The sequence below is a fragment of the Hippoglossus stenolepis genome, chromosome 19, assembly GCF_022539355.2.
Source record: "Hippoglossus stenolepis isolate QCI-W04-F060 chromosome 19, HSTE1.2, whole genome shotgun sequence".
Taxonomy (NCBI): Eukaryota; Metazoa; Chordata; class Actinopteri; order Pleuronectiformes; family Pleuronectidae; genus Hippoglossus; species Hippoglossus stenolepis.
The window spans coordinates 18,899,730-18,927,589 of NC_061501.1; the positions used below are offsets into that span (position 1 = coordinate 18,899,730).

General features: G+C 45.8%; 2 protein-coding genes across 2 annotated transcripts; one reads left to right on the forward strand and one right to left on the reverse strand.

Annotated features, from left to right (window-relative positions):
* The first annotated feature begins 8,879 nt into the window (after positions 1 to 8,879).
* Positions 8,880 to 20,445, forward strand: tnfsf10 (TNF superfamily member 10). The gene is made up of 6 exons (XM_035142420.2): positions 8,880 to 9,117; positions 9,935 to 10,060; positions 15,646 to 15,691; positions 15,872 to 15,988; positions 17,037 to 17,284; positions 17,855 to 20,445. The coding sequence occupies exons 1-6, from the start codon at positions 9,010 to 9,012 to the stop codon at positions 18,062 to 18,064; spliced, it is 855 nt and encodes a 284-aa protein (XP_034998311.1). The 5' UTR covers positions 8,880 to 9,009; the 3' UTR covers positions 18,065 to 20,445.
* A 625-nt stretch (positions 20,446 to 21,070) lies between these two features.
* On the reverse strand, positions 21,071 to 27,362 carry LOC118098521 (E3 ubiquitin-protein ligase MSL2-like). The gene is given in 5 exon segments (XM_035142419.2): positions 21,071 to 22,725; positions 22,948 to 23,291; positions 23,294 to 23,547; positions 23,549 to 24,317; positions 26,119 to 27,362. Coding segments are annotated over 5 exon segments (1,809 nt in total). The 5' UTR covers positions 26,261 to 27,362; the 3' UTR covers positions 21,071 to 22,425.
* Positions 27,363 to 27,860: the final 498 nt, after the last annotated feature.

The window sequence follows — 27,860 nt, forward strand, 5'->3', positions numbered from 1 at the left end:
TCGGCCTGCTCTGCTCTCGCTGCCTCACACCAACGCTGGTGTGGTTCAGGTCGAAGCCTGCAGAGACAGAAACCAAACCCAGCAGGTGGTGGCGTGACAGAATGTAACCTGCCTGTCAGATCACGTGATCAGAGATGACAGGAACATGCTGACAGACAGGTCTGTGGGTGTGTGTGTGTGTGTGTGTGCCATCAGCAGCCAGACCTGCATCTGCAGCGCCACAGGGCATGCACACACCTAACACACTAGATTAGTGTGCGATTGCCCATCAGGACCTGATTACCCAGAAGTCTCTCTCTCTTTGTGTGTGTGGTTCATGGATCAGTGAAGCAACAGTCGGCCTGCAACACTACGTGCGGCTGCCAAACATCCTGCATGTGTGAGCGCAGAATCTGTGCATATCTGGGGATATTCACTCAGCCATCGTTTTTCCAAAGCCACTTGATCCCATTTAGAGTGACAGCGGAGCGGAGAGATTATTCCACTTATCCCACCGTGCAATTTGTCCACAGATCAGAGGCTGGATCCTTCAGTAAGAACAATTCAAAGCAGAATAAGTCGTAACAGGTCAACAAGTCCTGTCACATCTCGTAGGATCTGAGAGATGCAGATTTCCTTTGCCCACGTATAAAAGAGAAGAGCTGTTTGATTTTCTGCAGCCGTCTGTTTCCCACAATGCACTTTGTAGCAGTGGATTGTAAAGTGGTGCGTGGAGGGGGGACTCTCTTTAACTCTTTAGAAGCTGCGTCTCGTTTCTGTTCAACATCTGAACGTGTAAAACCTCGATGTTCTCGCTGAAATGTGACGACGGTGAGAAAATAAAGGAAAATATATGAATAGATGCGAAGATTTAATTGATTCATCTGCAAACCTGTCGTCTCGTTTACTTGTTAATATATAAGATGGAAGAAAATTAGATTTATTTTGTAAACTGAACGCAACAAGAGAATCTGCCCCGAACAGAACATATCGTCTGACGAGTTGTACGATTGGAACCGGAACAGAGTTAAAGAACGTGAAGTCCTCGTCGTGTTTCTTCTCCAAGTTTGATTTATACAAATAACAGAACATTAGAGGCAAACACACAAATTAAATTCTCTCACCTTGTCTTCATCCTTCCTTTAAATGTTAATTATCCCTGAAGGGGCCCAACAGCTCACATTTGGCCCGAGGCTCCAGCTTCAGCTTTCCACGCCTCTGGGTTTCGTTTACAGAAGTTCCCCCCCGCTGCCCAGATGGGAAGAGGAAACTTGGTGCAACTTTTCACTGTTGAAAAACGCATCAGGTACGACTGTGACCCAGCAGAGATGAGGCCGTGTTGGGCTGCAGTGCCACATGCATGTATTCGGTGCACGTCAGTGTGTGACCCTCCGGAGGCCTGACTTCCTCCTGCCCCCGGTGCTGCCCGTTAATCACCGGGTGCAGAGATGATCATTTCTAAAGAAAACACGGCGGCCGGGAGCGAAAACAAGGCGGTGAGAATGTGAAAGGAAAGTCAGAGCGACGGGGAATTCACCAGGGAGAATGTTATCGCTGCGACTAAAGGTCATATTGTTCACTTCTTCCTGACAGGCAGAGGGAGAGAGGGAGAGAGAGAGAGAGAGAGAGAGAGAGAGAGAGAGAGAGAGAGAGAGAGAGAGAGAGAGAGAGAGAGAGAGAGAGAGAGAGAGAGAGAGAGAGAGAGAGAGAGAGAGAGAGAGGGAAGGGAAGGGAGTGTAATGCAATTTGGGAAAGAGGTTAAGGGAGGGGGTGAGCGAGGGAGGGTGAAAGTGCAGAGAAAGAGAGGGAGAGCGGAGGGTGGAGGGAGGGAGGACAGAGAAAGATTGGTAGGGAGGGAAACCACAATGTGGGCCTCAAAGTGCACAAGGACACATTCAAGCTTGTTGCACACACACAACGACTTGAACACAAAGCCACAAACACACATGTATAAATATGTAAAAACACAATATGGCCAGAAATATGTGGACGTTACCACGGGCACAAATGTGCTGCTGTAATCCACTGAGCTCTTGTGGTTTCACATTTTCCATCAGATGTTGAACGTGGCTGCAGGGATTCGTCGCCGCTCAGACACAAGAGCATCGTGCGCGGGGGCTTTGCCATGTTGAAACAGGAACGAGACAAACTGCCACAAGGCTGGGAGCAAACTATTGTCTTAAATATTATTGTACTGTGACGTTAATGCCAAAACAGTTTCAGCCTCGGCAGAAAACTTCTTATGAAGATGTTGCTTGTAGTAAAAAGGCTAAATTGAGAAAATGTGTTGTCGGGGCCTTTTGGATTTTCTTTCATTGGGACCGAGGGGCCTCGAACAAACCGAAGAAATAATAAAAATCAAACATTCTTGTCAACATCTGGATAAGAAAATTGAAAAAATATTGTGCCTATAGAGTAATGAAAACCATTTCCCACTCCAATCAAAGATCGTAGCTGTGAGGTCCCTGATAAATGCATCAATATTGATGTATCTTTCTATTTTATTTCATGTTTTCACACAAAGAGTTTCGTCTGCTGCGATTAACAAGCAGAGAAAAACCCTGAAACACAAACTCCAGCGCTCGCAGCAGCAGGTCGGACGATCCTGCGCCTCACAATTTACACCCGGAGCCAATTCAGGCCGAGCGTCCGGAGGTCAGGGTGGTGGACGGCTGGGAAATGAGTCTCAGGAGACGCAGGACTTCACGTCCCATCGTCCACAAGTGAGATTTGTGTTTGCACATTAACCAGAGTTGACACGTGCAGATCCCGAACCTGCCAAAGAAAACACGAAGGAAAGGTTTTCTGATAAACTGTATTTTTCTTTGTGTGGTTTTAGAAAATTCCTTTAACTTCTGAAAAAGACAAACGAGCCCATTACACGCCCAGGTGACCTCCTGCAGTGATGATGACGAGGAGCTGAGGAGGAAGGTGATTCACAGCATCAACAGTTTTTGTGTTCGCAGGAGAGGAGGCGGAGTCAAAGGTCAACAAAACACAGGACTTACACACCGAGCGCCGCTGTTTGTTTCCCACGTGAAACCAGCGACTGTAAAAACACGAAGCCGAAATCTCCCGAGCATGGGCGTCGCCATCTTGCACTGGTGACATCATTTGGGGTCAATCATCTGCAGCGGCGGAGCCGAGGTCGATGTCGAGGTTCCGCTGATGCGTCCAATCGCAAACTACCTCAAATGACAGGAAGCATCTTTTAGAACAAATATTTTAACATGCACTTAGATTTTTTTTTGTTTCGTTTGGTCCATGTCCCATCTGCCAACACGGAGGAAGCTGTAACTATACTGCAGCCTGCCACCAGGGGGTGATCACAATCTTTTCGGAAACTTCACCAGCTGATATCTGAGGCCTTGTCTTCACGAATTCACATATTTACGGACGGAAATTCAACATCTACAGAAGCTTCGTTTTAACAAGATGTCTCCATCCGAACACAAAAGTGACGACAAGCCCTTAAACATGCCGGACCAGTGGGGGGCGATAGAGGTAACATGAACGACCGGTTGTTGTAGTTTGTGGCACATGGTCGTGATACAAGAGTCACAATAGTTATTCTCACTATAATGACGTTTGTAAAAATCTCTGTTTAGTGACTTTAAACTTTGTTTGTGTGGACGAGAGGATTCAGACACGGAGGAAGACGTTTGTGTGAACATGGCGTCTGAACTGAACTGTGACTGAACCACAGCCTTAACCACGTGTTTCATAGCGTTACCAGGACAACGAAGGTCAGACACGTTCCTGTCGTATCTGAGGTTTGCTCCGCCGATAGAGTCGTTGATGTTCTTCACACACATGGTTTTCATAGGACGGAGAAACACTGATGAAAACTTAATCCTGCAGAATCGTAGTGTCTCTGTTGTTTGGCAGCAACAACACTCAAAGTATGTGGGCAGCCTGTCTGCATACTTCTGGCCAAACGAGACAGACGAACATGAACACACAAGCACACGAACACGCACACACACACACACACACACACAAATACATATACATACACACACAAACCCACATATTAGTAATTGTATCTAGAAGGGCTCTCTCTCTCTCTGGAATAGAGGCCTCCTCGATCGCCCGCTTCACTCTGAACTCCTGATTCCTGAAATGAAACGAAGCAGTGAGCGAGAAGGTTCACACACACACACACACACACACACACACACACACACACACACACACACACACACACACACACACACACACACACACACACACACACACACACACACACACACACACACACACACACACACACACGTCGACATAAACTATAAAAAAATGTCTGACAAAAGCAAGTGGAGCCAAAAAAAGTTTGGAAACTTTGGAAAGTCCCCAAAAGTTTCCTGTTTCCTCATTGGGCAGCTCTCGAGTTTCCGGCGTGCCCATTGGCCGCCTCTTCCCACCTCTCCCATCCAGGGGTGCATGTGTGTACATGTGTGTGTGTGTGGGTGTGTGTGTGTGTGTACATGGGCCAGATATGAAGTGATATTGTTCAGTATTTATGCTGAAGAGACAAAGGAAAGTTATAATTTGCTTCTATTCATATTCTACTTCCACAAACTTTAGAATGAAGTTTATTATTAAAATTTCACTTGAAACTTAAGAAACTAAACAGCAGCTTTTTTAAATCAATGTGAGAAGCAAACATTTGTATTTTGGTTTGTTTAAACTGATCATTTATTAATCTCACATTATAAACATAGTAAACAGCCACTTTGACCCCTCGCGTTGAAATCCAAACCCACAGTGAAAGAAACGTCTCTTTCTGTTCGTCCTCTCGTGATCGAGTCCTCGACAACACGTCTCATTTCTAACACGTCGGACGCAGCAGCGAAAGGTTGAGTCACGCTGGAAACTCAGTTTAGTCCCAGTTTGTTCACGGTCGTTCTAAATTCTCCCAGAGAGGCAGATTGATGCGGCTGGTTTAAAACAGTGGAAACAAGAGAAATTAAAAGAAACTATTTCAAAGATGGTTTTACGCTCAACAGGCAAAGTGAAGAAAATTGAAAATGCATCAACACACAATGGAAACAGACTCAGTGAATAAATCAGGACGCACACGAAGCACGAGGAACTCAATGGAGGGATGGTAGTACTGTTAAATGCATTTTCTTCTTCTTCTATGAGCTCAGCATAGAGTCGTGGACATAGAAGTCCCTAGTGCACAGTGAGTGGGTGAGTTGGTGACTTCAGACACATGATTAACTTCAGTATTTCCACCAGAGCTTCTCCCTCTGTCACGTGTCAACATGTCTGCTGATGTGGAAAAAGGCCTCGGAACCCAAACACTGTGATAAAGTGAACGCAGCTCGTACAACCTGTTCCACAAACATCTTTACTATCACTGCTGATGTCTGAATTGGAGAGAAGAACAAGAAAACAAAATCCGATTTAGCGAGAGCTGGATGAGAAACCCAGGGAAAGAGGGAGAGAACGAGGGAGAACAAAGGTTTTGGAAGCAGGGAGGGAGGGAGTGGACTTTGCGGGGGAGTCGGTCAGCTCTCCTGGTCGTATCCCTATCAAAACTTGGCCGGCGTTCAGAACTCCACTCAGAGAGCGTGTGTTTGAGCCGGCAGCGATCACAATGTGGGGCCTGAAATCTTTTCACACACACTCACATTTTGGGAGAATTAAATCTCATTTCTGGACAAACAGCTCGTCCTCCGGAGGGACGGATCTAATTTAGAGCAAAGACTCGTGTTCTGGTCGACGTTAGGGAGCAGGGTAAACCTGCAGCGGTTGTGGTTTTACATCTCCAGGGAATTAATTTAAGTCAGTGAAATATTCACTTAAGAGCCCAGGTCCATGTGTGCGCGCCTCTCTCAGGCCTCCACAGTGAGGACGTCCTCTGGAGCCTCACATATTCACACTGTGCTCGATCACACACACACACACACACACACACACACACAATTTGCACAGTTACCCCCCGCAGCCCCTGCAGGCATGCCTGGTGGAGCGGAGTGAAACCTAAGCGGAGAGTGTCTCCCCGGGGGGATTGCGGGGCGTAGGAGCCAGATTGAGGCCAGATGTTGCAGATGCAGGAACGAGCCAACAGGCCCAGGATTCATTTATAGGCTAAGCTCGCCTAACTGCACGACAATGCACTGAAAATAACACGGCCAGGGGTTTTCATTACTGCACTGACGGGGTCACAATGTCACGGCCGTCCTGGTGCTTGTCGTGTAAATAGTAGTTGTTCGATTTGCTCTTAAATACCTGGGTGGTCAAACTGAAAAACGTAGAAAGGAGGATATAAGAGGGGAGATTTGTGGAGACAGGAACCCCGCAAAATATGTGGAAGATTGGGTCCGAACATTTTGTGTACTTATTGTGTTTCTCGCGTGAAGCACATTGTTCCCGGTCAAACTCGTTCACAGCAACAGGAACATGTGGGGAACATCCAGGCGAGGGGCGGAGCCTGTAGAGCAGCAGGAGGCCGGACATGACGTATAAATTCATCGTATAAGTTATCACCAAAAGCTCTGGACTGTCCTCGCCTTTCCAAGTTGACGTCTTCGTCTTCTTTCACGTCCGTCATCAACACGTCCACTCGCTCTCTGTGAAGCTTCCACACATTGTCCTGCTCTTTTCTCATTTCCAGACATTTCACTCGGAGGCTGCAGCAAAAGTTCCAGAAAATGTCCGGAGCAGTTGACTCAGACATTCGTTCTCACTTACAGAACTTCTAGAAAACTTCAGGGAAATGTGTGGGCTTCAGCGCAGGTCTGTAAAGAGTTAAAGTAAAGAGGCGATGACCTTATCAGCTTATTTTGCTGTTTCAAACAATCAGTGTCAGGAAATGTCGCAGCAACCGAAACTCAAACTTCATCTACAAAGAGATCCCAAAAAGAGACAGAATGATTGATGCCACTTTTCTCAGGAGTGAATCGTGGAGGTGAAGATCGTTCTCTTCCTCTTGGGGTTGGAACTGTTCCTCATTAGTCACAGTCCACATGAAGGCACCGGGCAACTGGACGTGAAGGCTGAGACTCCTCGAGACAAACTGCTCGTATGACGCGTCAATCGGAACAAGTCAAGTGCGAGTGGTTTGAAACGTGGAGGTTTGAAGACAGAGTGAAAAGCTTCACAGATGTGATGAGTCGTTAAAACGATGGAGCTGCTGCACGCGCTCAGACAGTTCCAGTGAGTTTTCAACCGGGAGCAAAGAATGAAGGAAGAGATATACTTCGTGAGAGAGATTCAATCTTGTTGCTCACAGCAGGAGGCGAGTGTGAATGATGAATTGTCCGTTTTGGAAAGGTTGTTGGACGGCAACTTTAACATCTGCACAGCGACGCTGTTCGACGAGCCACTTTGACACGAAGCCACTGAAACCTGAGGACACGTGAAGCAAACTTTTATCAAAGCTGGAAAGACAACGGTGCATCGTCACACTCCACTATGTGAACTTTCTACCTCACAAACACAGTGGGAAATATCGTGCAACTATATCCACATACAATAAATGTGGCAATATCAGTCTGCACCAAAACCCAAAGTAAGACACAGATACAGTGTTCTGCAAATATATTGATATATAATGATGAAATCAATTTGAAAACAATACTTTGGATTTGTGCGTCTGTCTTTGACTAATCCAACAAATATTTATTTAAATATCTGACAAAAATTCACATTTTGAGATGCACTGATTTGGATTTAGTAATAGTAGTAAATCACTTCTTATGAAAAGAGTAAAAATATACATAAATACATGGATTTGAAATGTTTTTCAGATCAAATTATTAGAGATGCAGTCTGTTGGATATTTTAACTTCATTACTAATGAATTCATTATTTTGTTCTACAACTTTATGGCTTAAACTATATTTAAAGTATTCATAGTGACACCAGACATAGGATCTAGTTCGATATGTGGATCAGCGTCAGTGTGAAAACTGATTTACCCTAAAATGTAAACTACTTCAGTGTCGGCACCTGATACCGATAACGCATGAATTCCAACAGTGTCGTCAATCAGTCCAGTTCATAGCCTGTACCAAATGTAATATAATGATTTAAATCTTGTATATGCTGAAGGGACAGAAGCCACGTTATAAACCACACAACAAAATCTACAGATTTGTTTTGACTCATTGTTGTGTTGTCCAACACTGGCTCTGACACACACACTCAAGCCTCTGATCCCATCTTTCACATTTGGTTTTTATTCCAAATGATGTCAAACAAATAAAAGTCAGAAGAGAAGAGACGGAACAGAGGCTGTGAGTTCAATCAGGTCTGGACTCTTTTCTCATCCCTGTCTGATGTAAAACCTTCTGAGGACCAACGCTGTGAGACGATGTGGAAACTTGTGCAGCACGAATCCTCCGCCAGGTCGGCACCGAGCTCGAGGGACAAGAGGATCCACCTTCTGACAGAAAACCTGATGGATGCTGGAGATATGATGATGGAAAAGGTGAAGAGATTTGGAGCCAAAACAGATAAAACTGTGGAAAGAAAAGTCTGGAACATCAGAACTTCTCTTTTCCTTTCATTTAAACTACCTGCCATGTTGGCTGCATGTGGTTGTGGTATAAGTCAGACAGGACTTTGAAGAAAGGCTTGGTTCATGTTTTATCCCCTTGAAGGAGCCTTTAGTTATAGAAGTTAAATGAGTGAGAAGGTCAACTTTAGCTCCAGTGACTTTACAATACAAGTCATGTACGTGCCAAAGCTCAGCTGCAGCTTTAAGAGCTGATCTCTGGTGTAAAAGGTGTTTTTCTCACAGCAGCTCAGATCTGCAGCTCAGATACGAGACTCACAATAAACTAAGTTATCAGTGTTTTCTCAGCGCAGAAACGAAACAATAATCTCACCAGGAGAAATTCAAAGAGGGAAAAGGCTCTTGTTCTTCAGGTCGGCTCCTCCTCCTCCTCCTCCTCCTGGGCGCAGGGGACGGGGAGGGTAGAAGTGAAGGAGCCAGCTCTCTGCCATTGTTCTTGTTCTGGAGGTCCGGGGACGGGACGGGACGGCGCTGGTTGGGAAACCGGACGGCGCTCGGTCGTTATGACGGGCTCCGGTCCGAAGCTCGGGGTCCTGCTGCTGCTCGCGGTCCTGCTGCAGACTGTGGTCGTCACCATCACCGTGCTGCACTTCACCACGGCGCTCAACTCGGTAAGGAAGCGTCCGGAGTGCGGAGCGAGGCGCCGGCGACGCGCGGAGGCTTTTACGCACCGCGGTGCGGCGCAGTGCGCATCGCGGGGCGGAACTCACACTCACTGACCCCGCGCACTTTGCTGCGATCACCGCAGACCAATGCTAGTTATTATCAGCGGTGACAGTTCGGGAGAAAAGTCGTGTTCACGCGCTGCTGCTGCTGCGCGAACCGCAAAGGCCACATTCAGAACTTTAAACAAGTCGGTTCTGCGCAACTTGACTTCACGCAGACACTTTCTCCTTTTCTCTGAATGTGTAATCACAAGAGAAACAGAGGATAAAGAAGTAAAGAGCTCCAGAGGTGGAGTGAGGCTCTCTGTGATTGTGAGGAAGATTTTACAGAGCTGTGTGTGCGTGTGCGTGCGTGTGCGTGTGTGTGCGTGTTGAACTCACCCTGCTCCTCCTGCTGAGCTCCTCTGGTCACCTGGATTCAGTCCAACACAACTCTCAGTCTGTGTTTACAGAAATTAATAATTAATCTGGACGAGATGAAGCAGCAATAAATGGAGAAGTGAAACCCAAACAGACACAAAGCAAAGAAGCAGGGACACATGCCAGCAAATTATCTGGACCCAGGTTTCTATTAAAGTCTGAGACACTGATTATGACAGAATAATAAAAGCTGATTTATGGCTTTTTTTCTTCTCCAATTGTGCTGTGAAAAATGGGGAATTTTCAATTAGAGCTTCGGGTTCTGACTTTACAGTGAGCTCTACCTCCATGAGGCCTTTGGCGTGATTGCTCGATGACGTTTCTTGACCTTTCCTCTCTGCAGATGAAGGAGACGTTCGCCAGGAGCAGCGTTTCCTGCCTGACGGGCGCTGACCTGCAGAGCATCACGGTGGTTCGAGGGGATCCGTGCTGGCAGGTCACTCAGCAGCTCCACCTGCTCATCGAGAAGGTAACGAGAAACGACAGCGTGAAACAACGACCCCCAGAGACACCTCTCACACCTCAGACCTTAACTCACGTGCAAGCTGCACCGAGGGGAAGGCAGGTTGATTGAGGGGGTCTGGCACCAGTCTGACCCTGAAGACATTAGAATCACACTAGAAAAGCAATAAAACAAAAAAAGAGATTGAGCAGGTAAAGATTGAACAGAGGTGACGTGTTTCAGGCTGCAGGGAACAACAGTGTCTGATCTAAACAAGCGGACAGTGTTGGCAGAGGTCAGGTATTCAGGAAACCCGTTCCACAGGTGAGCAGAACAGAAAATAAAAGCTACTCCACTTTGTTTTGCTCTTGATCCGGGGAACACAAACAACAGCAAACCTCAGAGTGCGTCCTCTGACACACAGGAGGCCGGGGCGGGGATTTAACAAGCGGTGTAATGGGTGTCGGTGCGGCCTGTGGACGAGCGGCAGCTGTCGGCTTCCTCTCTTGTTCTTACCACGACCTGTTAAAATCCGGTGTTTTAATTTAATCTAAAAGCTGACACTGTTAAAATGAGCCTCAGGTAAAAAGAGTTTGAAAAAGAGAAAATCCACAAACCTGAATCTTCTGTTGAACGTCTTGAAACGTCGCAGGCAAATAAATCTTTTAACCGGAGCTTCGGCTTTGCACATTCTCTCGTTCTCAAATATTTCCTTGATCCAGCACCAGTAGATGTTTTACTGGATGTGCGTGTTTTTCCCAGTTTTAGGTAAATTATCAGCCTCACTTTGGAGGCAGAGAAGGTCTGAAAGAGGATTTAGATTTATGGGTCTTTTCCGTGTCTTCGATTGGGCATCGAAACCTGAGCGGCAGAACCTGAAAGAGAAAGTGTTTCATAACAAGAAGAACCAGTGGACGTATAAATGAGATTCTGACTTCAGACAAATGAAGCCTGTGCCTTAAATTCAATTTGGACGACTCGAAGAAAACATTGGCTGAGCTGCGATAGATGCTCGTTACACATTCACACTGTGGCTTTGTGTAACGAGCATCCGCCAGAAACAGGATCTTTCTAAATCAGGGGCCACGATTTACACAGAGGGGCCAACATCCTGATTCAGTCGTTCCTTGTTTACTGTCGCTCTATCTCTTGAATCAAAGCTTCAGGGGCCAATCAGACTTCAGCTGGGGCCAGTGCCCCCCCCTGGCCCCGCCCTTGGATTCACCCCTGGCCAGAAACAGCAACAGCGGCTATGAACCAGTTTCTCTACATTTGTTTAGCAGCTAAATTTAGCACCACTGCACCACATTACCGACGTTCACAGACGTCAGCATCGAACATTATCTCTGATCCCTTGATGTAGCCTTTAACGCCACCTACTGGCCCGGCTGCAGTAGTTGTTTTTGTGGTCTCGTCTGGATGGAGATATTTTGTAAAACAAAGGTTGTGTGGAAATGGAGCAGAAAATACCCGTTCAAACAAATATCCCTGCAGGGGATTGGACGAGGCCCGAGTCTGAGGCAGCGATGACGCCTTCACATATTTGAACCAACATTGTTCTTCTTGCTGTGTTTTAACGAGGTTCCGTGATGGTTTTCTAATTGTCGTTAGGAGGTCGTTAGAATCTAGAGTCCAGGAGAAATGGAACCAGGATTTCTTGGGCTTGATTTGTAGCTTTTTGCTTAATGGATTCAAGTTGAGCCAAAAGCAGTAATTTGAGTGTTTCTGGTTCAGCTGCAGAAAATGAGTGTGACCTGTGTGTATCAGTATTTGTTGATGAGTGTGAATGACTCAGTGATTATTTGGCCAGCTGCAGAGTTTTCTCTCCGCCTGCTCTGGATCAGAAACTCCTCCACCCACTGGAGTTTAGAGACATTACTAATCCCCCCTCCCCACACTTCAGCTGCAACAGCCAACAAAGAAAATCCTGATTTATTTTCATACTTTCATTTGCACCTGGGAGTTTTCTCTTCCTGATTATATTTTAGTTCTGTTTTACACGAGTTGCTCTTATGGAACATGCTCAACTAATCGGAGCACTTCTCCGGATGTTTTTACCGTACAAGGAAAGTCCAGTTTTTGTGACCGTGCACCTGGAAGAACAAGCATCTTTCTTTATTAACGCGTTTCTAAATTGGATTTTTATCACCTCATCAAGGAGTTTATGTGTCCGTCTGTTACTCAGCAGCTTTACAGAAACTCTACTGGACGGATTTCCACAAAACCTGCTGGAAGGATGTGGTTTGAGCCCGGGGGCAGATCCAGGAATTGTTTCTCATTTCCTTTAACGATCTTTAACGTTTTCACTGATTTCTCAGAGAAGAATTCATGGATCTAGTGAATTTAAAGGTGGTTTCATGAGGAGGCTGTTGGGCCTCGGTGGAGGTTTTTGTTTCTTATATTTATTATTGTTCTTGTCTGACTTTTCTTTCTCTTTCGTGGAGACGAGGATCAACGAATGAATGAGTGAATTAAAGAACGTGGTTTTCTCGAGGAGTCACTTCATGATCTCTTGAAGATTTTTAAAAAGTGAACAATACGATGAAGAGCTAACTGACAGAAAATTGATTAATTCATTGACAGAAAACTAATGTGCAGCTAATTGAATAATCAGATCTTTATCAAACCAAGAGAAATCTGAAACATGGCGGAGGTAAAAAGAAGCCGTCAGCTGCAGCCGGAAAACCTGTTTGGTTTATTTAAGGTCGCTCCACTGACCACGACCGTCCTCTCAGAGTTTTGAAAACAGATCAGATCAATGCACCAGATGTTTTCTTTATCGTTTATCTCGTTCCTCTCGCCTACATTACCCACAATGCAGCCTGGGTGCTGGCAGCGGAGTCAGACGCTGGGGTGTGGTGCTGAAGCCTGGAGCAGAGCTGGAGTTTGGGCGACAGGCGACTGTAAAACACTGTTTCTTCCCCATCAACACCAGTAAACAGACTCGGATGCTTGGAAAAGGCCGACGTCCCCTTTAACCTAATTTTCGATCGTTTTCTCTCGCTCCATAAAAACACTTCCTGTTTCCGCCTCGCGGTGGCATTTAGTGAGCGGGGTTAAGGAAACAAACATGGCTGTGCAGCGGGCAGATCGTTTTCCACACTGATAGAAGTTCCTCCGAGCCTGATGACCGAACACCCGCTCGTGCTGCTGGGAAAAAGGCTCGACTCCACGTTAAAGGGTCGTCGTAAATGTTAAGACGACAGTGACATTTGTAGCTTTGTCTGATTTACTACGCGGGCTATGTGGCGATCCGGGTGCCAGATGATTTTTACATTCCTGTCGGTCAACTTTAGGGTTTGAATTTGCTCCGAGGATCAGTCTGATGTCTTTCTCATTTCAAACAAACGTCATAAAAGTCCAGTTTCTTATTTCTCTGTGTCGATTCCAAAAACTATTAATATCACACCAGTGTCTCTCGCGGTTTTACTGCCCGATGAACACACTCTGCTGACCCCACACACACTTTGTCCCGCTGCCCTAAATACTCACCAGAGCAAATGTGGCTTAATCCCCGTTTGGTTTAAAACTTCAGTTTCAAGCTTTTTCTCTTTTGGAAGCTGAAAACGACACGTGTGAGCTGCTTTTAAAGATCTCCTCTTGGAACGAACGGGTTTTGGACTAAAAAATCTAAAGTATCGAACACATTGTTCATTTTGCTCTTTTCATGTGATTCCTTGGCAACAAGTTAAATACAGACTTAGACTCTAATGTCCCTTTAATGTTAAACACAAGTTTTTTAAATGCCAGAGGAACGTGAGCGGCAGCACTGGGGACGGACGAGGAAACTAAGGCCTCGTGAACACAGTGAACAGATCCCACAGTCATTATTGTCATTATTATCATTATTAATATCATTATCGTCATTATTATCATTATTAATATAATTATTATCATCATCATTATTATTATTAGGGACTTCCTGTTCCTCAGATCTCAGCTCCGAACATTAGGAGAGGAAGAAAAAAGAGCTCAGATGCACAATGAGCTCCTTCATAGCTTGATGTGATCCTGTAGTTTAATCAGCAGAGGAATGCACTCACCTGCACACACACACAGACACACACAGACACACAGAGACACACAGAAACACACACACACACACACAGACAGACACAGACACACACTCATCTCCCTTTACTCCCAGGTTTCTTTCATATAGTTTGTTTTCGTTCCCGTCCTCTTCCTCCTCCTCCTCTGACTCCGCTGCTTTCTGAAATAACACCACTCCGGTATTTTCTGACTCGGCTGCCTGATTAAATTTAGTTGGGAACATAAACAAGATGCTGGGACATGTTGAGCCTGGACGTCAGATTCCGCTTTTAACTCAGGACAAAGTGAAATGTGGGTTTAAAAGTCTCCTTCAAATCAAACTGGGATATTTTGACTCAAAACATCTGGAAAGATGTTTATTTATTTATATGTATTTTATTGAGCTGCGTTATTGTGAAGCTCAACAACTGTGAAGCCAAAGCAAGTGTTACACAAATATCCAGTGAAAAATAGATGAAATAATCAATAATCGGGTTTAAAAAAGCCAATTTCACCAATCAGTCAATATCTATAACTGGGAAATGTTACAAATAAAATGTAGTTTTAGTAAAATCAGTTTGTAGCCGTGCAGAAACAGAAAATACAGATATTCATGGTCCTCAATGCATCAGGCGAAGATCGTTAAGTACAGTTCAGCTTGGAGGAAGATCGGGTTCTAAATTCAAGGTAATAAAATATATATTTTTTTAGAACATATGAAAAAAACTAATTTAAAGTTGCTTCTGATGACAAGAAATAAATATTAAGAAACACCCAGAGATTATTTATGTATTTCTAAAATTCAATCATCTGGATTTTAGGCCTTAGAAACTCTTAGGTCTTATATTAGGTCATTACACTTCTCATAAATCCTGATGGACTTCAGAAATGTTTTCTTTCACCATCCTCCCGTTCTTTGCTGGAACCATTAACCCTTCCAACCTCTGCTGGTAACCAGTGAGAACTGCAGCCACACCAGTTAAACACCTACAAAATCCTCCTTTTCTCTCCGATTCTCTCGGGACTCCCTCACTTTTCTTCATCGGGCTTTTTCCAATTTCTCTCGTGTTTCTGGAAACAAAGTGAACTCACATGAACACATGCAGAGCAAAACGCTCTCATCAGTTTGGCAGTGGTCACGTCTTCTGAAGCCAGCTAATTGGTTGAAGGAATGTAAAGGACGAGGAAGAGGGAAGAGGCTCGATTACCAGCGACGGATCTGTTACTCGACCTGAACATGAAGGCTCCTATTTTGTTCAGCGCAGAAATCTTCAGCCGTCCTGAAGTCTGCAGAGTTTCAGGGGCAAAGCCGAGCAGCGGCTGCTTGGCACGGATGTGGTTTGAGCTGAGCACAGAGATTTTATGTTTTTTAAATTGAAACCTGGTATTTAGCCCCATTTCTTTGGATTCTGTAAAGTTTTCTGCTGCTCGTGTGTGTTTCTTGCTAAAGTTTAGGAGAAATGAAGTTTGTTTTTGTCTGAGATACAGATTTACGATGAGGCGTCCGACTGTGACTGTAAATGCATCAGAGCTGCTTTAATGCATTCTTTAATAAATGGAATCCTCTGGTTTCTTCACAGTCTCTGTCTCAGCGCTACCAGCGGCAGATTTCCTCGGCAGTAAGAGGTGAGACAGACCAACGGATCAATAACCAATCAGAAATACAACAGTATCTTATTATCTCATCAGCTGCAGTCATTCAGTGGTGAAGATATTGTGTCCTGAAAGAACTAGTAACAGATTGTGTGGGGGGTTTTCATTTATTCAACATGTTTTTGCTTCATGGGCCTTTTGTCTCCAAATTAGATGAGGTCTCTCGGGTGCTGCCCTCACTTGTGATGGAGGACCAGGCTTCACCTCGCCCCAAAGTGGCGGCTCACGTCACCGGCAGCTTCGTGCCCAAACTGGAGCGAGAGGGCGGCGGTGAGTCGTTCAGGCGTGGGTGTGGTTTCGGGTTAAAGTCGACTGTTTACATGGGTTCAATGTTCGTCAACAACTTTTTAAATTGAATCCGTCTGCACAGAACTACAGTTACATTTCAATCTGTTTAGAATCATAACTAAAGGTAAACAGACTCGAAACACGAGGCGGACGATGAACTCAAATTAGTCATCGCATCATTATGACGAATAAACAAAGAGGCAAAAACTAAACCTTCATATCAAGATGTTTTTAAAGTTGGAACTGAAGCTTATTTACTTCAATAAGTTTGGACAAAACTATGGAAGCTTGTTCCTGCCAGAAATAAAGGAGGAATGATATAAAATTAAAATACTTTTGCAATATCATATCAAAAAGAAAATCTATGTCAAAACTATAAAACAGTTTGTGGCATTTGTTTAGTTAAGATGTAATTTTAGGATTTTTAATAATTGTAAATATGTAATTATTAAACGAGGAAAGATTGTTTCTGCTTTTTTAAATAGATTTAATAAATAAATGATTTTTAAAAATCTAATTTATTTACTTCAAAATTAGCATTTTATATATATTATATAAAACATTCTGTGTTCAAAATTATAGTAAGTTATATGTGACATTTCTATTTGTTAATGTTCATTTTTTAGTGAGTGTAAATATATTACTTCAGCACTATGGAGGAGTAGAGTTATTCCCATGTGCTTCTAATGGGATCCTTAAAGAAGCCAAACTGGTTCTGCCAGGAAAAGATTAAAAAAACATAAAAATGAGGAATGATCAATAAAATGGAACAAAAACATTTTAATAAAGCGCTTTGCTTTTAAGTTTAAGTTTAAACTTAGCAGCATTTTCATTACCTACCTTTTTATATCTTTTCATCTCATAATTTTGACCTGATGGAACTTACATTAAACACACATGTATTTTGTTTATTATTTATAATATTTCATCTTCTTCTCTTCTCGGCTGAAAGGATCCGTCACAAACCGTCTCCCGCCGTGTTTTTCATTCACTTGACTCTTAACGTGTTTGTTTTTGTTTTCTGCCTCAGCCCCGGTCTCGGCGGGGGGGCGGCGGGTTCAGGGCCAGAAGATCTCGTGGTGGGAGGGACAGAAGGGGCTGGCCTTCCTCCAGGACGTCCAGCTGGTGGACGGGGAGCTGGTGGTGCCGCTGCCCGGCCTCTACTACGTCTACGCCCAGACCTACTTCAGGCACACGCACTCGCTGGAGGAGGAGGGCGAGGACGGAGAGGAGGTGGAGGACAGAGGGAGGCCCCTGCTGCAGTACGTCTACAAGAAGGTGGGAATCCTCCTCCGAGTTCCACCCTCGTTCAACGAGTCATTTTAATATTAGTTTCTCTATTTGATCAAATTACCTTCGACTTTCTACCTGTGGGGACGCTGCGCTGTGTGGAATGTGTTTTAACCACGAGGCCCGAAGCCACATCCGCAAACTTATATTTAACCTTTTAGATTTTGTTGCACTGAAAACCACAGAGTGAACCACAAATAAAAACACGTCCAACTGAACACACAGTTTTTCTGCTTATTGCAACAACAGTGAAGTCGAGTTACATCAGAAGGAAACAGCTTCGTCTTGTCCAGTTTATTAAACATCAATATTAAAGGTTCATTTTGTCATTTTAGACCATTTGAATCATTTATATTTATATAATTTGCTGATTTTACCATTTTAAACTGAGAGTTGTTGGACTGTTTGTGTAATGGAGGACATGCAAATACAAGTTAAAGCTCACTCTATTCACCACCAGGTCTCAGAGGGGGAATATTTTATCTACTTTTTGTCTTTTATACTTATTATATTAACCACAAACCAACGCTTCTCACTCACCTCCTTCTCTCTCGCCAGGTGAGCTCCTACCAGGTTCCCATCCTGCTGATGAAGACGAGTCGGACCTCCTGCTGGTCCCGGGGCTCCCAGTTCTCCCTGCACTCCGCCCACCAGGGGGGGCTGTTCCCGCTGAGCGCCGGCGACCGCCTGTTTGTCACGGTGACGAACGCCTCCGCCGTGGACATGGACGAGAAGAGCAGCTTCTTCGGTGCTTTTCTCATCAGCTAGATGACCAGCAGAGGGAGCTGTCGTCACGTTTGTGTCGATCGTTGACTCCTCCTCCTCCTCCTCACTCGTGCAGTGAAAAACTGACGCTAGAAGTCGCAGGTTTGTTCAGAATCTCAACCGAACACTGGAGATGTCGGTGAAGACTTAAGACGAACGTGAGGTTGTGTATATGTGTTGATTTTAAAATGTGTCCGAGTTAACGTGACCCACAGAGAAAGTTCTGCTCCACAAACATTTCTTGGATGCGTCCGTACACTCACGTAAAGTCGTGCACCTACGTTTAATCTACTGCGTTTTAGTCACGTTTATTCGACATGGAGATCACTTTGAGCGCGGCTCCGTCCTGAGGCCGAGCTGTGGTCTGCATCTGTTCTTTAATTCCTGCCACAAGTGGTTCTTCAATCCGCAGAACCACGTATCACTCAGCAGCGTCTTTTCCTCGGTTCAAAGATGGATCATCTTCGTTGCCCCAGGAGGGATCGACTTTACATGTTCATTTCTCACATTAGAAGTGTACACATGCAAGCAATATGTGCCCAGTGGACACATGGTCGTATTTACATGATCTCGAAGGAGGACGTGTGTGCGAAGTCCAAAACCTCAAAACCCGAAGTTGCCTTGTTTTGCCTGACGGGCAACGTTAAAGTGATGCTAGAAAAGTTTTAGTAATTAGTGTGAGGTGGTTTTACTTTAAAAAAAAACAAAACGTTATTAATTAACTCACCTTTGGCAACTAGATTCTCCACAAGGGGGCACTGCTGGGACCGCAGATATGCACGCGCCACCTACAGGAGAAAACAGTCACAGCAACGGTTGGGTACTTTGTGTGAATGCAATCATTTGTTATCAATTTCACGACAGAGGTTCAGTGTTTTCTTCTGAGAAATGTTTGTGCGTAACCTTTCTCAGATGGTGCAGCATTAAATTAAAGACACGGCGAGGCGCTGACGTCCGCACGGGAAGATTAAAGAAGCATCTTCATCACCTCATCCTTCAGTCAAATTCAAAACACTGCCGCTTGTGTTTTTGTTGGCAGCCGCATCACAGCCCCTCGCTCTGCTGTCAGTCTTCCAGCGCGTTGGCTCGTCCACCGCGAGCGCTCTCCAACTGGTGCATTAAACGCTGCCTAATGGTTGGTATTCTTGGGCATTCATGTCATGTTGGATTAGATGCAGATGTGACCTGCAGACGTGGAGAACATCACTCACATCGTCGTGCAAACAGCCGAAATGTGGGGCTTCTCTCTTTCTTTATTGGAGCTCTGCTGCCTTCCATGTGGCGCAGGGAGCTGTTGGAGTGAAAACTGCAGCGAAGCCTCAGATTCACAAAGAAAATCACTAATTATTGATTATTTACCTGAAGGAGAACTGGAGGCATCAGAGAATATATATGAGTGAAGAAGAAATTCATCCTTAATGGAGGAGACACAACTGAACATCTCTCATGAGCTGAAGAAGCTGCGATATAAAATACAATTTATGATCATCTGCTAATCAAAATGTCATATTTAAACTTTAAATGCATCCATAACAAATCCGATAAGTGGATTTTAAACAATAGCACAATTATTAAAGTCAAGAATTAAGTCAGTTATATTCACTGGTTCCTTCAGCTCTACTTTGGAAAATCTAACAAAAGTCCGCAAATTCTTAGAAAAGCTTTTTGTAATAATCAGAGTCCGACCGATATTTGGGGGCAGATACAAATATTTGTTAAGGGAAATATCGATATGTACATGTTGTAATATTATTATTCTTTATGATCTTTCTATGTGCAAACTGTCTCAAATTGATTTTGTATTGGATATAAATAATAGGCAAAGTTTGTAGTTTTACCATCAAACTTAATTATTAATAACTATAAATATATCATTAAAAAAAAAAACACATTCGACCAAATATATAGAACTTGAATCAACACCAAAACTATTTTTATCATCCATAAATCAGTCGGGCTCTGGTGAGAAGTTCCCATAAAGATTCACGAAGGCAGCGTCACTGTAGCATTTCTGTAAATACAAGTTTTCTCCTCAGTGTCTTGATTTTGCTACGAATGTGTATATATATATATATATTTGAAGTGGTTTTAGTTTTGGTTTCCACAAAAATGACATTTAACACTCGAGATAAATCTGTTGTAAATGGACGGAGGAGCTTTTTTTTACTTCAGCCTCCACATGGAACCACAGGAATCATCCACCTGCAGTGAATTCCTCTCGTCTTCCTCCGCTGGAGCACAAACACCAACAAGAATCCAGATCAACGCAAAACACAATGAAAAGTGTATTTTTTTACCAAGTAGATCGAAACGAATGTGAATGTAAATATGAAAATGTTTTGTCTGTAAATATGTGAAATAAAGACACTGTTAAAAAAGTAAAAGGCTCAGTTTCAGCGTTTGGTTTTTCTTACCTTCGGGTTCTCCGAGGTCGTTTCTGATTTCCTGGTGATCAGTTGTGCAGAATTCAGATCAGAATCAAGATACAAAACAAAGTCACCGCCATCTATAGGATTTAGTTTTTACACAATGCACTCAGGGAACAAAGAAATCAAAACTTTACAATAAATCTGCACCAATTTATGGTTTGGTACGGATTTAATAGATCAAATTCTATTTCTTTCTTTTTAAATTTAGTATAATATTGTTTGTTTTGTACTTTTGTACTATTTAAATTCTCTGAGCTCCAGAAGCAAAACATTGATGTGTAAAAACCATTAAACAAAATACACATGACGTATATTCAGTATTAACGTTACTTTGGACAGATAATGGACTTTCTAAAAGAAGGAAGGAGCAGAGATGCCTGGAAACAAACAACTCGTAAACAATTATTCCACATTTGTAAATTTGACAGAGCGGCAGCGACATTAAGTAATAAAAAGTTGTTTCAGTTGCATTGTTGGACATTTACAGGGATGCTGCGCCCCCTGCTGGTGCGCATTGAAAGCTGCAGAGAGATAAAGCAACAACATCCAGAGGAAAACGAATAATCACACAACACTTTGGTAAGTTTTTGATTTTCTTTCTTTTTTGTGGAAATATGTTACAGTTATATTACAGGTATTTAAATGCCCCGAGGGAGAACAAAAATCGTTTGGAGACACCAGGAACTAACACTAAGAAGAAGACGGCAACGTAACCGAGACAGAGACAGTCCAAACCGGATCGACAGGCAGAGGAGGTGAAAGCGAAGCCCGACACCTGTCGTCGTGTCAGGGGACATCCAATAAATACTGCAAATGTTGTTAACAAACTGAACAGAAAGACGAGGAAACCAGCTGCGCTCTCCTTCTTCAGTCCTCCGTGGTGTTTAGCAGCATGAGTGTAGCTTTGAGAAAACAGAATCTCGTGAAACACAGAGCGAGGAGGCTGCGATCAACCAGAGACTTTAACACAGGGAAGAAACGTGGCGGCTTGAAAATGTGTGGTCGGCGTGAGAAAGTGGGAAAAGTGCTTCATTCAACAACAAACCAGAGAGAAGTTTCATCTTCCGTCTCCACCACTGGTTCATCGACGACACATTTAAAGGCATTTTTTTTTTTGTCACAACAACATCGTAGCATGTTTCGTATTCAAACCTGACATTTAGCAGTTTCTCTGCTTCTTTGCAGTTTAAGATATCAGAGATCGGATCATTACATTTTCACGTTACAGATTCGTATGATCTCATCTTTATAAAACACGAGTCAACGTTCACCTGTGTGAAAATGCTCCGGTTCAAAGCAGCTCTGCCTCGGCACTGGCCTCCATTGATTTTAACTTATAAAATATATCATAAAATGTTTTCTCAAATGGAAACTGATGAGTCCACGTACAAAAAGTTCTTTCCTTTATATAAATTACACGTCTCTGATGATGATGTCTCTGTTCCTGCTAATAATGTTCATCTCCAACCAAAGCCTTCCCCTCACACACACACACATCCACGCGCTCTCGCTCACGCACACACACACACACACACACACACACACACACACACACAGAGGCGTGTGACCGAGGTCAACACTCCCGACTGAGCTACACAACATGCTCTACACGTTACCCATAGTAGAGAACAGAAACAGAAACTATCCCCACTGAAATGAAACCTCTGCACATACAGTAACGCTACATCTCCTCTTTCTTTTCCTTCTTCTCTTCCACGCTGCATCTGTACGCAAGACCACAAGCATGGTGCAGTTTCGGGCGATGGACGGAGGGCGACCCCTCATCTTCAGCTGGTGACCCTCACTACCGCCTGTCACTGTAGCTGCCTTGTTCTGGCTCCGCCACTGCAGGTCCCTGGCACGACCCGATGGATAACGCCCAGTGGGCGGGGCGGGGGAATGTGCGATACGACTGACCAGAGGAGGGGCGGAACCTCAACAGTCAAACCGCATCTCCAGTGAATCGTCAAAGCCCCTGTTGTCGTGGCCCGCCCCCGACAGGAAGGTGGCTGTGACGGGCGCGCCCGTGGCCGCGGTGACGTTGAGGAGTGTGTTTCCTGGGGAGCTGGTGGCCGGGCTGCGGAGGGCCGCCGCCGTGATACTGGTGAGGTTGATTCCCAGCGTGAGTCGGGTTTGTTCCAGAGCTTTCTCCGGCACGGCGAAGGCTTCGAGCTTCTTCTCTCCGTTGGCCATGTAGGAATTCTGGCAGCCGCGGCAGATACAGTCCAGACACGCCTGCGAACAAAACGACAATAATCAATATCAACAGGTCTGATGAGACGTCATTAAGACCAAGAGAAAGGTTTCTTCCCGTGTAAGAGACCCCAGAGAAAGTGGTCATAAAACTATTTTACACTGTAAACAAACACAAGTTGTCAGTTAAATTGCACAAACCTGCAGTTTGTTGATATATGTACTGTTAGCTTGTGTTTGTGTTTGTGTGGAAATTGTTCTCACCTTGCGGTTGGAGTAGCAGGGGCAGCGCTGCCCCCTACAGGTCAACACGGAGGGGTTCTGTGTGGCTCGGCCGCACTTGCAGCCCTTCTTCTCCACAGGCTTCTTATACAGTGGCTTTGAGGGGCTGGGTGGGTGTGTCAGGGGGTGTGCGTGGGGGTGAGGGGGCAGGCGGTCACGGGGCTGTGCACGAGGCTTCGGAGCCCCTTGCCTGGCTTTGGTATAAGCCTTCTTTGTGGACCCATGATGCTCCACTGTCTTTTTCAGTGCCTTGTTGGAGACGAGCACAGTCTTCCCCACTTTCGGGGGGCCGCCATTCGGCACCGGGGCCAGGTGAGGGTGGGGGAGACTGCAGGAAATTTAGGCTCCTGTTTGGTGGTGGCACCAGGGTGGGGGTGGTGGGGGGAGCTGTTGGCACCGAGGGGGGGCCCTTGTAAGAGGCTGGAGATGGGGAGAGGCTGCACCTTCTCGCTGTCGCTTTCTGAGCGGGAGCGCTTGCGGTGGCACCGAGGGGGGACTCGTGGGATGACTGTGGAGGGCTGGGGGTGCTGCAAGGAGGGCTGCGGGTGAGACTGGAGGGGGCAAGGGCTGTTCTCTGGGGGAGGGAGGGATGAGGCGGGAGGAGTCCGGGCCAGACGGGCAGTGCTGCCCGTTGAGGCTTGACTGGGGAACAGAGGGAGGGCAGTCTGGCTGGGGGGTGGGCTCGGGCGTGGGGTCAGGGTCCGTGTCCAGAGTCCTGAGCACCTCCTCGACACTCAGTAACAACGGCCCTTGTTTCAGGTCATCCCCGAAGGTGCTAATGTCACAAAGCCCCGCCTCCCCAGTCCCGGTGACGCTCACGCACACCGGGATCTCCGTGGAGAAGCTTTCCTGCTTCGCAACCCCTCCACCTGTTTCTATGACGACGGGTTGCAGAGAGTCCGAGCTGACCAGGCCGTTACAATCATGGAGTCCGTTAATGCTCAGGGGGCTGAGCTCCTCTCCTTTGAGCTCCTTCGCAGGAGAAGCTTCGTTGGGATGGACCACGTCCGAGGTGGAGGCCGTTTGTGACAGCCCCACCGAATCCGAAATGTCCTCCGCCTCTGGCTCGCTCTCGGCCAACTTCAGGCCCTCGTTGAGGATGGCCTGGAGATCTGGCGAGTCACTGGCGGCGCTGGCTATGTGAGGGGCGAGTGGCGACTGAGTGATGTAGAGACACAGCTTCCTGTAACAGTGGACAAGCAGAGAGAGCTGCCTGTTTTCCTCAAAGCGGGAATAGTCCTTACACCAACTACAGGAGGGCTTCAGCTGCATCCTCTGACCCTTACAGCCTCGACAGACGTAGTGCTGACATGACGAGTCGGTGGGAGCGATGGGGTCCTGCAGCAGGTTACCTGCAGGCGAGGACAGGGGGGGGGGAGAGATGATTGATAACATTAACACATCACACATTTCACAGGAACAGTGCAGATCAGCTTACAACGATGATTAATTCCCTGACGTTCACAGGATCCAGAAAAAGCAGCAGCGTCTGCCAACACAAACAAGGCAATAAAATGCCTTATCCGACAGAATGCGTCTATGTTCCTGACAAACTGCGGTCGTGACTTTACACGTTTTACAAACCATTACTTCCTCATCTGCTGTGTTGCAGTAGCTTCCTAAACTGACATGCACTCGCCGACCTGAGTGGTGCATGGCAACTCGCCACAGCGGCTGACAACCCGCTCTTTGAGACGAGCTTCCTTAGCGACGCTCGTCACTAGGGAGTGCAGCTGCAGACCGGGGGCAAAAGGATGAAGGTCCATTCATATGAAACAACCCAGCGTACACACTCAGGGCTGCCGCTCGGGTAAACCCAACACAACTGCAGAACGCAGACATACAACACAGTGTTTGGAGTGCTTTCACATCGATGTATTATTAATGTTCACAGTGAAGACGGCAGTCTGTGAGTATTTATCATCTTTGCCTCACACCGAGTCAGGGAAATGTAAAATTAAACATCAATAATTCAAATATAAATCGACATATCTGTCTGTTGGCTGAGGAGCTGTGAGCGAAGCGTCACCTGAAGAGCCACGAACACAACATGAACCCAAACACACAGCTCGTCCACACACTGGGACGAAGGGAGAGTCGCTGCATCATGTACGAGGAGGGGAAACCATGCATTAAAAATAATACCTAAATAAATCCAGGGCCGTATTTATTTGCAGCAGCAGAGAGACTGGAGTGAAGCCAATTTGATCTTTTGTGGTCACATTTAAATTCTGCAAATAAAGACGAGTGTTCTGAACCCTTGTGTTTCTCCCCTTCTTTGAATTAAAGTGGATATATTTAACTTTTCGACTGATTCTAGGGGTGAAGTGTGTGTTAGCTGCTGTTCAACGTGATAAACAGAGGAACACACAGAGGGGGGGGGTGTGTCAGGATGGGTGTAGCTGGGAACTGTGATGCGTTCACTGCGCTTCGGGAATCTCTGTTGTCACTGGCATGCGAACAAGTCAAAACAATGGGTTTTCATACGTTCATCATCGCCAAAGAAATATTATCTCCCCTCAGAAGATTTATGTAATAAAAAACTGAGGCTATAATCAAAGTCTACATGTCAAAGACCCTCAAACAAGAATTATTTATTCTCACATTCAGCTGATTCGACTCAGAGAAATCATGGTTTTCTCTCAAAGTCTTTTGTAAACATAGAGAGGTATTTCTTAACTATCAGTGCACGTAATTTACAAATTATAAGTACCTTGTGTATTACTATATCTATTATATATGAGATAAATATAAATACTTGTATGTACGAAATAAAACATGGAGGATAAAGGAGACTAACGGGTTTATGGACAAAATAGATTTTAAAGCATTTTACATACATTTATTTAATTGTATTTGCGCTGACTGGAGATTTAAAACACATTGACGTGACTTAAATCTGTGCTTAAGAGAAAGACTTTAAAAAACCCTGCTTGTTTACATCAACCCACATGTTCCTCACTTCCAATTATTAAAAAAAAAAAAATGCTGATTCTCATATTTCCAACTGTCCTCGAATGCATCACTATTTAAAGGCTCGCCCCCAGTGCGCGCACAGCTGACAGCAACGCACGTTAGAAAACACACACGCACACACACACACACACACACGAATGAACGTGATTAAAGTGATTAATAATAAAACGCACTCACCACAGACCAGGCAGGACAGGGACTGACGGAAGAAGGGCAGCAGCCGGCAGAGCTCCGCGAGGGCCCGGGGGTCTCGGGGGTCGCACTGCAGCACCGAACGACTCGCGGACACGTAGAGAGAGGTCGCATTCACCGGGTTCATCTCCGCTGCCTGGCCCCGGGGCTCCGGTCCGTCCAGGAGAGATTCGTTAATACGTTAAAAACACAAGAGCCACCCGGTGACACGCGCGTGCTTCTGTCGGCGGGAGTCCGGGGGGCTTGGCGGAGCGCATAGAGGGGGGAGGGGGGTGTCAGGGTGTCAGTGTCCCGGCGGTAGAGCCACACATGCGGCCGTCTGTGCACGGAGCACAGCCCCCAGTCACATCCGACCCATCCCCCGCGGGTCCCGGCTGGAAAAGAACCGCTGCTGCCGATGGGGCCGTGCGCTCACAGGCATGCGTAAACACGTCGGTTGATCCGGGGCGGTGGTTTCCATACACGCCGCGCGGAGCCCTCTGCTCCACCGGGGCCCGTTAACGGTGCTGACGGCCGGTTAGCTCGCAGCGCCTCGGAGCTTCAAACGCGGGCTCTCGTGACAAACTGATCCCGTCTGCAAAGCTTTCCCCCCGGAGGTGCCATAGTCCACATGCATGCTCGTCCCGGAGGGTTCGCGGTACCGCACGGCGCGCGTGTCGTCCCCCCACAGCCGGGGTGCGCGGCTCGGCTCCGCGGTGCACAGCCTGCGGGGGCTCGTCACGGCTCTTGTTATTGTTCGCGGAGATTCATGGCGGCGGCTCGAAAACAAAACAGGCCGCCCCGGCTCCGGACGCTGCCCCCCGGCTGAGAAACCCCGGCGGCTGCGGGTCGCAGGCGGCGGCGGCGGGTGGAGGGGACCGGGTGATTATCGCAGTTAAACGGATTTCACGGCTCCCACGCTTCTCTCGGCGCACGGAAAAACAAGCCAGCGGGAGCAGCGGGCTCTCGTGACAGCGCTGGCCGCCTGAGCAGCACCGGGAAGCCGCCTACAGAGGCAGGCCGCTCCCCTCTGCTCGGGAGAAGCGGGGCTCTGCCGCGGCCGCCGCTCGCCTCGGCGGGAACGAAGCAGGGGAACCCGCGGGTACAGACGGGGTCGTGTCCCGCAGCAGCTGGTGCTCGAGCTCCGGAGGAACCGAGGACCGGGAGTGAATTAAATCCCCACTCGTGGATGTTGCTATCGTTAGCCGCGCAGCATTCCTCATACCTCCCGTCGCCGCTCCACAAACAAGGGGGCGCTGTTGCACACATCTCGCGAGAGCACGCACCGCGGTTCTTTTAAAAACGATTTATTTATTTATTTTAGGTTTGATTGAACCGTTCCAAGATTTCACAGCTGATTTATTTTATACAATATGATCGCGTGCAATATACAAATACTCCTCTGTTTTAATACCCTTTATTATTATTCAATTTATTGTTTATATATGTATTTATTAGACTGTAATGTGTGTGTGTGTGTGCATCTGTTGTGTGTAAACTATACACTGATAATAAAGGCATTGAACTGAATTGAACGTTACTCATACAAATTACCAGACATGTCCATAAGAGTCTTACACAAATAGTAATAATAATTAGACTAATGGATAACAGGTGTATTCGCTATTAAATATCCATAAATTGTTAAATGTATTTTAAGGTTGTGTAGTAGTTGTGTGAAAAGGTGTTAATATAATTTGAAGGTTCCCAGAAAGATTTAAAACAAAATCTTAATTTGAATTATGATA